The sequence below is a fragment of the Rhopalosiphum padi genome, chromosome 1 (genome assembly GCF_020882245.1).
Source record: "Rhopalosiphum padi isolate XX-2018 chromosome 1, ASM2088224v1, whole genome shotgun sequence".
Classification (NCBI taxonomy): domain Eukaryota; kingdom Metazoa; phylum Arthropoda; class Insecta; order Hemiptera; family Aphididae; genus Rhopalosiphum; species Rhopalosiphum padi.
The window spans coordinates 81,584,946-81,597,261 of NC_083597.1; the positions used below are offsets into that span (position 1 = coordinate 81,584,946).

General features: G+C 26.7%; 1 protein-coding gene across 1 annotated transcript in view; it reads right to left on the reverse strand.

The window, feature by feature from the left end:
* Nucleotides 1-4,917, reverse strand: part of LOC132917853 (sushi, von Willebrand factor type A, EGF and pentraxin domain-containing protein 1) — a 62,423-nt gene extending 57,506 nt beyond the window's left edge. The window contains exon 1 of the mRNA XM_060978808.1: nt 4,463-4,917. Coding sequence (XP_060834791.1) covers nt 4,463-4,571 — 109 coding nt within the window. The 5' untranslated portion in view covers nt 4,572-4,917. The remainder of the gene's footprint in view (nt 1-4,462) is intronic.
* Nucleotides 4,918-12,316: the final 7,399 nt, after the last annotated feature.

Below are 12,316 nucleotides of genomic sequence, written 5' to 3' on the forward strand. Positions count from 1 at the left end.
TGTGGTAACATTTTATATCAATATTATTGTGGCATTAAAAATTAAAAATATTTTATTTTTATTCATCTACAAAAATAATAATAAACTGATTGTGAGTAATGAAGATACATTATTAAACGAATTTATCTAACTAACGTACAGTATACAAAATACAACAAGCTAAAAGTCTATAAATATACATAACTATGTACGTAGATAAAATATAATCATTAAGATGTACATTTTTTAACGGTTATAGGTATATTTCTGTATACAATATATTGTATCTATACATCAAATATGATTTAGTAAATTGTTGTATTATTATTTATTATAACACTATACATTTTAAAATAATATTATAAATATGTATTGATGAAGATTTAACAGCGTTATTATTTTTTGTTTAAAAATAAAGACAGTATTTATATACCTATATATATATATATTGTGAGATTCACTGCCTAAACGAATCACTATTGTATATTATATATAGAACTAAATCGATAACTACGATTTTCAACTACGAAATTTCTCCGATTGTGTAATTTTTCTAAACATCCGCGTACACTATTTTTCTGATGCATTGTTAATTTTTTGTTTGTAGGAGGAATTATAAATAATGACGAGCAAAAATGCAGAAAGATCTATTGAAACTCAACGACGAAAAAATAATATTAATGAAATATAACAAGTACAATAATTGAAAAATGTACTTAGTATATACACAATAATATCCCGATCCATTTATCTATTCCAAAAACACTAAAAAAATTATGTTTGTCTTTTATAGAAATAATATAATGTGTAATCATTATAAATTAATAAAGTACGAAATTGATTATAGCACACTTTCGTTTTGCTCTTTCTCGCAATTCAACAACACGTGTAGGGCATTGGCCACCATCTGCAGCAAGTATTCTTATAATATTAGTGTAAAACTTGTCTAACGAGCAGAGTTTGAAATTAGCTGTCAAAAATCCTTTTGTATATTTGCAGAAGATTGAACGGTTTCTTGACCTTATATACAAATAATAACGCAGGCAGGACACAATTTGAAATCCTTGGATTATTTATATCGATATATTTATAAATGTGCATTGTATATAGCATACACTTTTACGCATGTCTATTGGATTAAAAAATACTTTCGTAAATGTGTCGCATTCAACAATTGTACATTAATAATTTCAGTACCAATACTTTTCCTTCGGATTGCAGCTATAGACATGGAAAATATGATTTTCATTGTGGTTGATTCCTCTCATATAATATATAATATATATATATATATTGGCAAAATGATTTTGTATGAAGTTATAAAAGTTACAAATGATTTTACTATATAGTTTGAATTGCCCTTTGTTTGAACAAATGTTAATATTGTGACTTGTACAGCGAAACGAACAGACAAAACCACAAAAAAGATAACGAAAAAGATTTTTATTCATTTCCTAAAGACTTTAACGCACTATAATTAATACCAATTCAATATTGATATACCTAGTATAAACTTACGACTAAGACTATTATATGTATAGATACTGCAGATTATTCAAAATTTCATTTTAACGAATTAATTTATCATAATATATCATAATACCCCAATAACGATTATATAGTATTATATTATACATTTAATTATTTTCCAAAACAAATGAAATTCAATCCAACAAACTATTATAACGGTCCGGCGAATGTGAAAGTTTCATTTTGCTGTAATGAACTACATATATGATATTATAGTCGTTTTTACCAGTTTTGTCGTCAAACGGTTTTTTCCATTGTCTTATTTACGCGTAAAAATATAAAACAACTTCACATGGTATGTAAAGTACGAATTTAACTATGTGTAGGTAAATTGAAAATCAAACGAAAAAACTCGAATAAATAAATAATAAAGATATTAAACCATATAGTATTTATAGTTGTATAATAACTTAATTTGATATGGACCTTAAAATCAAAAGTATGAAAGACATAATATTATGTATTTTAATATTTATTTAAGTAAAAAACAAATATAATGTAAACAGTATATAATGTATAGTGGTATAATCGTTAAAAAATTATAAGTATATACATGTAAATAAATACTGACTGATAGATACACAACAATAACTAAATACTAACTTCACTTCAATACAATTACAATAATTACATATTTACATGTATTAATAGTAATTAATAGTAATAGCTAGTATTATTTGCTACGAAATATAGCAAAAAATATCTCTAGTCATAATATATAATAAATTAATAAATAAACATTATAATGTATATACTTGTGTAAACCACAGAGTTATAAAATTATTATACATAGATAGTTTTAATAAATACCCATTGATATAAAATTATAAATTAAATAATAATGAAGGACGAAGGTCATTGTCCACAATTGCATTAATACTAGCTGTCTAATTGTCACTTCATTACCTATATAATATAGTATATACTATATTTATTTGCATAAATATCACACCTACTTGACCTTTTCATCTAATAATAAACTTTTTTATTTCTCATTCTTATAAGTTATTTAAATGTAATAACCAATAAAACAATAAATAAATAAAAATATTATATACATAAACAATTAAAAAATCGAAAATTTTATTTTCTATCTTTTATGAAAAATGATTAATTTTACCCGCCAATAACACTAATTAACGTATACTCCAGACTCCTATACAATTTTGGTCTATAAACCAAAACTGAACTCCAAAGATTAAAATCTTTACAGCTTGACGCAACAAGTGGAACCAATTCTTAAATATAAAAAAAAAGGATTTGGTATAATACCTATTGTTTTGGGTCTATGAAATATAAGACATAACCTACGGACTACGATAGTAACAACGGTTTCGAGAAATTGTACCAAAATAGTACGGATTGTAAACAATTTAGAATATCGGTTTTCTGCGTAAATCATGATTTCAATGAAAGCAATTGATGCAGATGTTAGCCTACTAACAATTATTGACAATTTTTAAATATCCAGTGATCGATCACGAATGGATTAACATTGATGTCAACGTCAGTGAACAACTAGTAAGTAGTGAGGCTTGATAAGATATTAAGATTTATAACTTATAACATATATTTGGCAATATTTTATAATCCATCAAATTTTTGCAATAATATTGACATATAATATATCACTTAAATTTTTAATAAAATAAGTTCAACAATTATCGTATTAAGTAATTTTGTCTTAATCAATTGATACGCACTTTATAATTAATATAATAAATATTTAGTATACCTAACTTATTACTCTGCCATTAGTTTATCTTATAAACCATACTTTATATATTATATACTATGCTTAAATCAGTAAATCTATAATAACTTGAATCATGTGGGCAGAATTATTATTTATATGTATTCAAGGTTAGCAAAATTGTTCTGAAGGAATGCGTTTTGCAAAATGATTCAATATGATTATATCATGCTGATAGATTAAAATTATTATACAATATTATTATAACTTATAAGTAATATCACTACGTATATTACTATGTATAAAATATTGCACATTAATTTTAAAGACTGTCTTAGTTATACTATACATTACAATATACTTTATAGTACAGTTTTGTTGAAACATATTATGTAGTATTTAATTTTTAAATTTTTAAATCGTATATCATTACATTGAGAGAAAATCAAGTTATCATACAAATGATGCTTAAAAAATAATAAAACTAATATTGAATGAATTTTATTTTATTTTAGGTAATAGCTGTACAAATTATGTTATCAAAACTGTTTTTCTTTAATATGCATATTGTGTATACACATTTTCAGGTATGTATCTCGTATCTGTATAGGAATTGTATTCGAAAATAAATTCATAGTAAAGTTTAATCTTTAGTGATTTTTATAAAACACGGGCGAGGTTGAAACTTTAAAATTTAAATAAGTAATTTTGGAACTATTCCAAGCTAGTACCTTCTTAAGACTTGTCGGTAGGTACTTACAAAGTATCAAAAAAAAATCTTGTTTAAAATATGAAATTTATTTATATTTGTAAGAACTATTTAAAAAGCAACAACCGTTTTTAAAGAAACCGTTTTGATTTTCTTTATTTTTATTAAAAAGTATAGGTAATATCTATATGATTATCAATTATCAATTACAAAATACATGTGATATTATTGGCATGCTGTTTCTTAAGACATTCTTTGATTACTTAAACTAGGTAAATAATACTCAACTTAACATAATTGTGCAGACATGACATCATTTTCTGATAAATATTTTCACATATTTATTATTTTATGGACCCAACCTAACCTCGGTCATACGGTGATACTGATTTGAATGTTTATCATTATCGCGCTGTTAAATGTACACTCGATACAATCGTTTGTGTTTAATGTACTGCGGTGTTGGCTTTAATACTGATGAGAATAAAAGTGACCAGGCGAACTCGCCACATCCTAATCATCCTTAGTATAGACTTAGATCAACGACGTACCTGCATTTTGGCCGTCCGCGGCGAGCGCCAAGACGACAGTCGCCAAGACCGCGGATATCGCTAGCCCGGGACACCACCGCCGCCGCCGCCCGTCCGGCTCACGGGACATTTTTGATTTCGTCGCACTTTCGCGGGTTATCCGTCGACCGTTGTTGCTGCCGGCACCACCGCGTCCGGCAAAGAATATTATTATTATTATCAAAAACTGTGCACGAGACGAACGAGTTTGTTATTTACTGTTACCGGAACGTCGAAAAGATAAGAATATTAAAATATTTTATATCACGCGATCTGAAACGACGATTTTTTTGTAATATATTTCGGACACTATATAGCGTACGTATTATTATTTACTGTTTACGCGGTCGCCCGTACGCGATCACATGGCGTTCGTTTCGCGATCGAATCGACCCCGTTCACTGCGCGCGACGGCGTGCAAACCACAACTGACGACCGACAGAACCGTGGTCGTCGTCGCGGCGCTGTCGGCCCGGCCTCGGAGCCGCCACCGTTGCCGCCGCCATTGGTTCGTGACCGGTCTTCAGCGGAGGCCCGTGCGGACAACGACGACGACCGCTGTCACATGCTAGCCGTAGGGTTTCGCGCCCAATAACGGTTTAAAAATAATCATACAATTTACATCTAGAAAATGTCTTAAAATCCACAGCAATATTCTGTGATAATATTATATACATATATCTACGACCAATCCGTCAGAAGTACGGGCAAAGTTTTGAGCGTAAGGAAGGACATCCCATATTCTAACCATATTAAGCCATGTAGGTATTGAAAAAACACGATCTCTTTTAAAAATAAAAAAATAGTATGCATACTTTGCATATTGTAATATTTTTAGTTTTTCCTCCATGTTGACTAGTTGATGATGAACCTAAGATTTTAACGTAAGACATAAAATATTGATATAAAAATCATGCTGTGGTGCATATATAATTAAGTCCATTTGAATTTTATGGAGACAATCGTCACACATTGGATTTTAAATTAATTGATTCATAATATATAAATTGGAATGTTGGAAAATTGAGCATAAAATAGGTTTTTATCATATTTTCTAGTCTAATATATACCTATATATAGTTATACGTATGTTATACATTTGAAGTTTAAATGTTTATTTATTTATAATTTAAACAAATTTGTGCCATTTAAAATAATTGGTATACTTAAATTACTTAACCTATTTAATTTAAATCAACCGTGCAATAACTGCGAATTGTCAAGTAAAACTTAATCTCGAAAATATGTCTAAGTACACGCAAAAAAACAATCCGTAATAAAATAATAATATAACGTGTTCTTATAAAAGAACATGCTTCTATTACATGATTACAATATTATATCCGTATTCCGTAGAACTACATAGTTAGGTTGTAAAAACGTTTTATTTTTATGGATACACCGTTCGGACAACTCGGTGTTTGAAACAACATATAGCTTGATAGTTAATTCAATTAATCCATGGATATGGTCAGCGATTACTATCTCTGTTGGTCTACTGCAGTCTGATTCGCAATAGATCAATGATTAGGTAATGAATGTCCGGTGTTTGCGTGAAAACCTATAGAACCCTTATACAATTATTATCACGACTATCTATAGCGTGTATGCCATGCATGACTGTTATCCGACCTTGCGCTAATAATTAAATATATACAGCTTTGTTGCAATCAACACTGTAATGTGTATGATATAACTTAAGATTTTCCCCCGATGTAAGTCGTACTTTCGTGCTTGTCACATAATGTATACGAACTGTTTATACCTATACGACTCCTTAACGCGTCTGCAGAAGTAAGATATTATGTGACTTGTCAATGGCACCGAACTCAGACTTTTTTTTTTGAAGCGAAATCTAAAATTTTTGTCCCACCCACCTATTTTATAATATGATAACCCCATTTAAGAAGTGAGGTGATCGCTTCACATGACTTATGAGTTCGGCACCACTATGACTTGTGTTATAACTTAAATAATAAAAATCGTAGTGCGACGACTGGCAAGTACCTAAACTACATTTTATTGCTAAGGTTTTACTCCGATTTTATAAACCTACAGACTAACACACATTATGTGATATTATACACTTGTATATATCTGAAATAACTAATAAGTAGGTACTTAATATAATAGCCATGAGATATAAACTGCTTTACAGATAGATTACGGGTATAAAATATTCTTTAGTCCTTATAGGTACCAAGAACCTGTGAATAACATAATATATATAGTATATTCTAAATAGAACATTTGATTCGTGTCTTACTTTTTCATTGTCTTAATGACGTATCCGTTTCACGTCTAATCCTCAAAAAACGTAAATGTCAGGCCGGTGTAGTGGGTGCCAATTATGAAGCTCGTAAATACTGAAATACTAACCGTACATTACTCGTAGGAATGAAATATGTAGTCACATTGGTGCACACCACTATCTCTACTATCTCTATATTTCAATTATAATTGAAATATGACTGATCAAAAATTCAACATTCGAACAGAGATAACTTAACTAAAATATAATTGAGATATAATTCTAGGTAAGTACGTGAATATGAAGTTAGTGATGCCAATGATGGTGGATCATTGAGTATACTAATAGAGATAAATATTAATATATACCAATATACAAATAACCAAAAAGTTATAACCTGTAATATTCTATAGTATCTAATAAAAATGTATATTAAGATTATAATTGTAATATCATAAAGTAAGGCGTTTTACTATTATGCGTTATATTATAATATACAGCTGTATTATATTATAGTATGTAGTGTAACTATAACTTAGAGTACATTTTTGCAGTAAAAGAAAATATAATAAATAGTTTAAATTATATAAATTCTAAAAAATAAAGTAGTAGAGAAGATTACGGTATTCTACCCCTTAAATAATATTAATGGAAACATTAGGTAAGTATAAGTACTATCTCTACTATTCATGTTCCATAGATCATATTATAAGGAGTATATATCACTTTAAAATTTTAAATATATAGGTGAAGGACGAAGGTATATAATAATATGCAATATGAATATTTTTAATGTCTTATTAGTAAATAGTTATTGTATAAACGCTCATAGCTCACAGCATAATTCTTTCCAAAAATAAAATAAATATATTGTAATATGAAATTAATTAGAGCTTAAATAGGGCTTCTGTTCTTCCCTTTACCCCGACTCACCATCAAGATTATTATTATAAAAATATGAACTTAAATTATTATAGAAATTGTTATGATTTATCCACAATATTATATAAATAGATATATATAGTTATATTTATACTTAAATTATAAAGAATTTATAAAATTAACTATGCGTTAATGTTATGTAAAACACGAGTCATTATTTATACGCATAACCTAAATTCTTTTGAAATAGGTATCCAATTATTAAACAAAATCGAAAAAAACTTGAATAGTTTTTTAAACGCATTTATTTAATTTAATGAACTGAATCAAAATAAAAACGTACTTTCAATAAACTCAATGTGTTATTTTATATTTTCATAGTTGATTTCACTTCACCTAACTTAAAAGTTAAAATTTATAGTTTGTACTTTGTATATCCATTTATAAATAATTGTACTGTATTCCAAATTTAGTTTATATAATATGTGAACTGTACACACTGCACAGAGTAACATTGAAATACACAGATATTTCTAAAAGGGAGAGAGTTATATTAATATATATATGTTTTATAAAAACATTTTCTCGTTTTTTTTATATTGATAAAAAAGTCAAACGTCAAATATACTTCCCTCGTGCAGTGTGTGCTACTACATATTATATATTTCTCTCCGCTACCCTTAGCCATATTATTTTTGGTTATAGGGTATTATGCCGGATGCATTAATTATTAGGGCATATTATATAAGCCATACATTCTTAAGTTTTCAATTTGGTATTTTGGTTATCAGTTTATCATATACAATTTTTATACGTGAGCAAGTGGTTTCCCCTGAAAAAGATTAATTTCCATTAAATTATATAGTAAATTAAAAAAGAGAATCGAAATTTCAAATTAAATGATCGTAAAATTCATATAGATTATTTAGTTTTGAAAATATTTATATCCATAATCAATATTATCAATACTTTTATACGAATTCGTAATCTATTTTGAATTTTGCTTCGCTCCTCGTTAAAAAAATATGAGTATACTTATCTGCTTACAATATTAAATAATGACAATTTTTGTTTTTGTCCTTCAACTTCGGGAGATTTCGTTCGAGATACATATTTAACATAATTAATGTAAATAATTACACTTATTATAAGAATAAAGCTGGTCGAATGTCAACAAAATGTTATTGCTCAGTAGATAATATCTACATAAATGTGTCAAGCATAATAATAAAATATTGTTAAACGTTCAAAACCCAATGCGATTTATTTGATATTGTACATAACCATTAACCATTAAACCATTGACCAATGGCAACGTACCTATAAATTCGAACATTTCGTTTTGATAGCGTTTGATATCGAAAAGAAAAATATTAATAATAGCATGTATATAAATATACTATAATATACATCTATGACTGAGTCGTAATAAGAATGACACGCAAAATCGTGAGACGTGCTTTACTTTATTCGACCAATATTATTTACTACCACGCAGTTGCGTTACATATACTTATATAGTTATATGTGTACATTATATACATGCGAGTAATAAACATTTTTGAATTCGCATGAATGACTTCACGATTCTTTGTACAAAAATAGTCTTAACATTTTAAACTAACTTATAGTCTGATTATAATTCGCTCCAATAACTTGATAGATCATTTATCGCGAATATATTATGTAATTTTTAATAAAGCTATAAATTTTCAAATATTTATAAAAAGAATATTATAACTGATTATAAAAAAATACAAAGTATGTCCAGAAAGTAAGTTCCGTTGGGTGATACAAATAAATAAAATAAATATTTAAATCAACAATTTATGGAACGTTAAGTATAAATATTAAGCTCTTTTTGATTACATATATTGTTTAAACAGTTATTATAACGGGGCACTAATTTTTGTATTCCTTCATCATAAAAAAATGTCACTTGTGATTGTAAATTTGTAACCATTTGTTAACAACTTATTTCGCCTCGTCGTTGTCGTTAAAATTTTGACCACCAAGAAATGATTTCATGTGTAAAAAAAATATGAAAATCACAGGAAGCCAGTGTGGGCTGTAAGGGGTTGATCAAACTGTTCTTATAGAAAATCCACAAGAAGTTTTAGTAGAAAACGAAATTTATTAACCTACTAGATATATCTCGTAAATTTGATGTCCGTACATATTACTGAAAATTACAATACATAAATTGTAGATATACATATAGAACAGCAAGTAAAGGATATAATCATAAATTCATACCCATTCACCTATTTTATACTTATTTTTATTATATTATAAGATATTTTACACACTATACGCCCCACATACGCAAATTTAAATTTTTTGTTTAAACCCCCATAAGACAAAAAAATAAATAAATAAGCCCTTGTCAACGACAGTAATATTATGAAAAATTGAAAAGATAAAGATTTAAAATTGTTGTCGAGGATAGTACGTAATATAAGTCATATATTATATTATAAATTATTATATTTATTTTATACATTGTATATAATATCTAAAATGGAAATTATATAATTGTATTGATTATTGTTTTTGTTTAGTAATTTAATTATATTTATAAATAATTATTTCCAAAACACTATTAATAATTAATTTATGTTTTTTTTTTTTGTAACTTGTATACCTAGCTGATGCAAAAAAAAGCTTATAAAACTAGCCTCCATATTCAAGGGTTGTAAATATTTCTAAAAATCTTAACCCCCTCCCTCCATACAATTATTATTATAATTATTATACAGTACTATATTATGGATTGCATTTAATAGCATAAGTCACAAAATAAAATTATTAAAAACTACAAAGTATCAAATTACCTAACACCTTTATCATTTACAATATACATTATGCATAATGACTCGTTCCATTCAGAATTTAAAGCGTAATATGTAAATAACTTTATTTTTGTTTAGGGGTGCCAAAGCATACCCACTATTATTCAGCAAATCCCATGTCACCGGCCATGGCTATATTAATATAATATAGTAGTTGAGTGTACCTCGTCATTGAGTAGATATTGGGCGGATTAAATTTGAACTCAGTGATGAGTCATTGCAAAACGATTATAAATTGAGACTGTCGGTTTTGATATTTTATAATAATACTACTAATAATAATTTATATTACTATGAAGAACTTAATTTTCTATTAGTACCTAGTTAATTATGTTAATACATTTTTCTAGTATTGGTTATAATTCTTGCTATAGAAGCATTTGAATTTATAATACTGTTTTTGATTATTAGTATTTAAGATTTTAACGCAGGGTTTTTCATAATTATTTTATACTATAATCAACAAATTTAAAAATATATATAAACAGTACTTATTTTTTAAGTTCAAATTTGTACGAAAATAGATATTTAAATGAAGAATATCAATTTTAGGTATTTTGTTGTAATTTGAAAATATTATCTGTGAGTTCTTGAAACATTTAACATACATTTTCAATTATCATACTTTATACACACCATTACTTTTTCAAATGCAATGTTTTCGCCAAAAATAATTTCAATCTATTGTATTTCTAATAGTAAAATAAATTATTACTTTAATAGCAAAAATTTTATTTTATTTAATTTCAATATAAATACATCATCAAATATGCTTAGTAATATAAGACGAACCGTCTTCGCTCAAAATCATTTTTCGTATGCATTGATTTATTATTGAATTCAACTAAATCAAGTTTGTTACAGTAAATTGCTCCTCTACCCTTAATATAATATGGTAGAGTCTATACTCACTGTACAACAGAGCAGTTACCTACTTTCCCCCTTTTTAATTTTCTTTTTGGCTTATAATTAATAATAATTAATTTACATGAAATATTATTATATTTTTTAGAATAAAAAAACTCGAGAGTATAATATGTAAAATTCGTTACACATATTATATGGTTATAGCGTTTTTTCACGGTTTATAAAGTATCACGGTAATTTATTTTAGTTAGGTACCTATACTATAAAATTAAAAAAATAAATATAAAAAGGTATAGGTATACGTATATTTATAATACAGATAGTTTTAATTTTTTCCGTTATATTGACATTTTTAATGGAATCATAAAGAAGGCCGTTCAATAACGAATAAAGTAGGTAGTAGATATAAATTAATTAAATTTCTTAATTTTTTGAAAAATATATTCTTTATTGCACCTAGAGTGACCAGTGGCCACTTATATTAAATGTATGCCAGACACGGTTGATTATACGTAATTTATCCCTATAAAATATAAAATGATCGTAAAATGTCTTTATTTTTAACATTTTTATTTTATGTTTCGTTTTAAATAACCTAACCGTCCTAACCTATACGTGATTTCATACTTGGAAAAGTTCTCAGAGTTAATTATAATTTAAAATATATGATATATTATTGTTTATTAATATATACCTATCTATAGACGCTTATAAATTTATAGTAAGTATAAATATAATAGTCAATACTTTAATAAAAATCTCAAGTACAATTTTGTACCTATGTAGGTACTCACTATTCTCCGTTATCTCGAATTTAAAATTATTAAAATTTGTTTAGGTAATCTGTATTATATGTCTACGTTATACTGCAAAAAATAAAATAAACAAACTATTATATAATAATATATGAATTCAATCGATAATATTATTCTTCAGGATTTCTTTAACAAGTATATTTCTTTAAATTCTCAAGCATCATTAAAT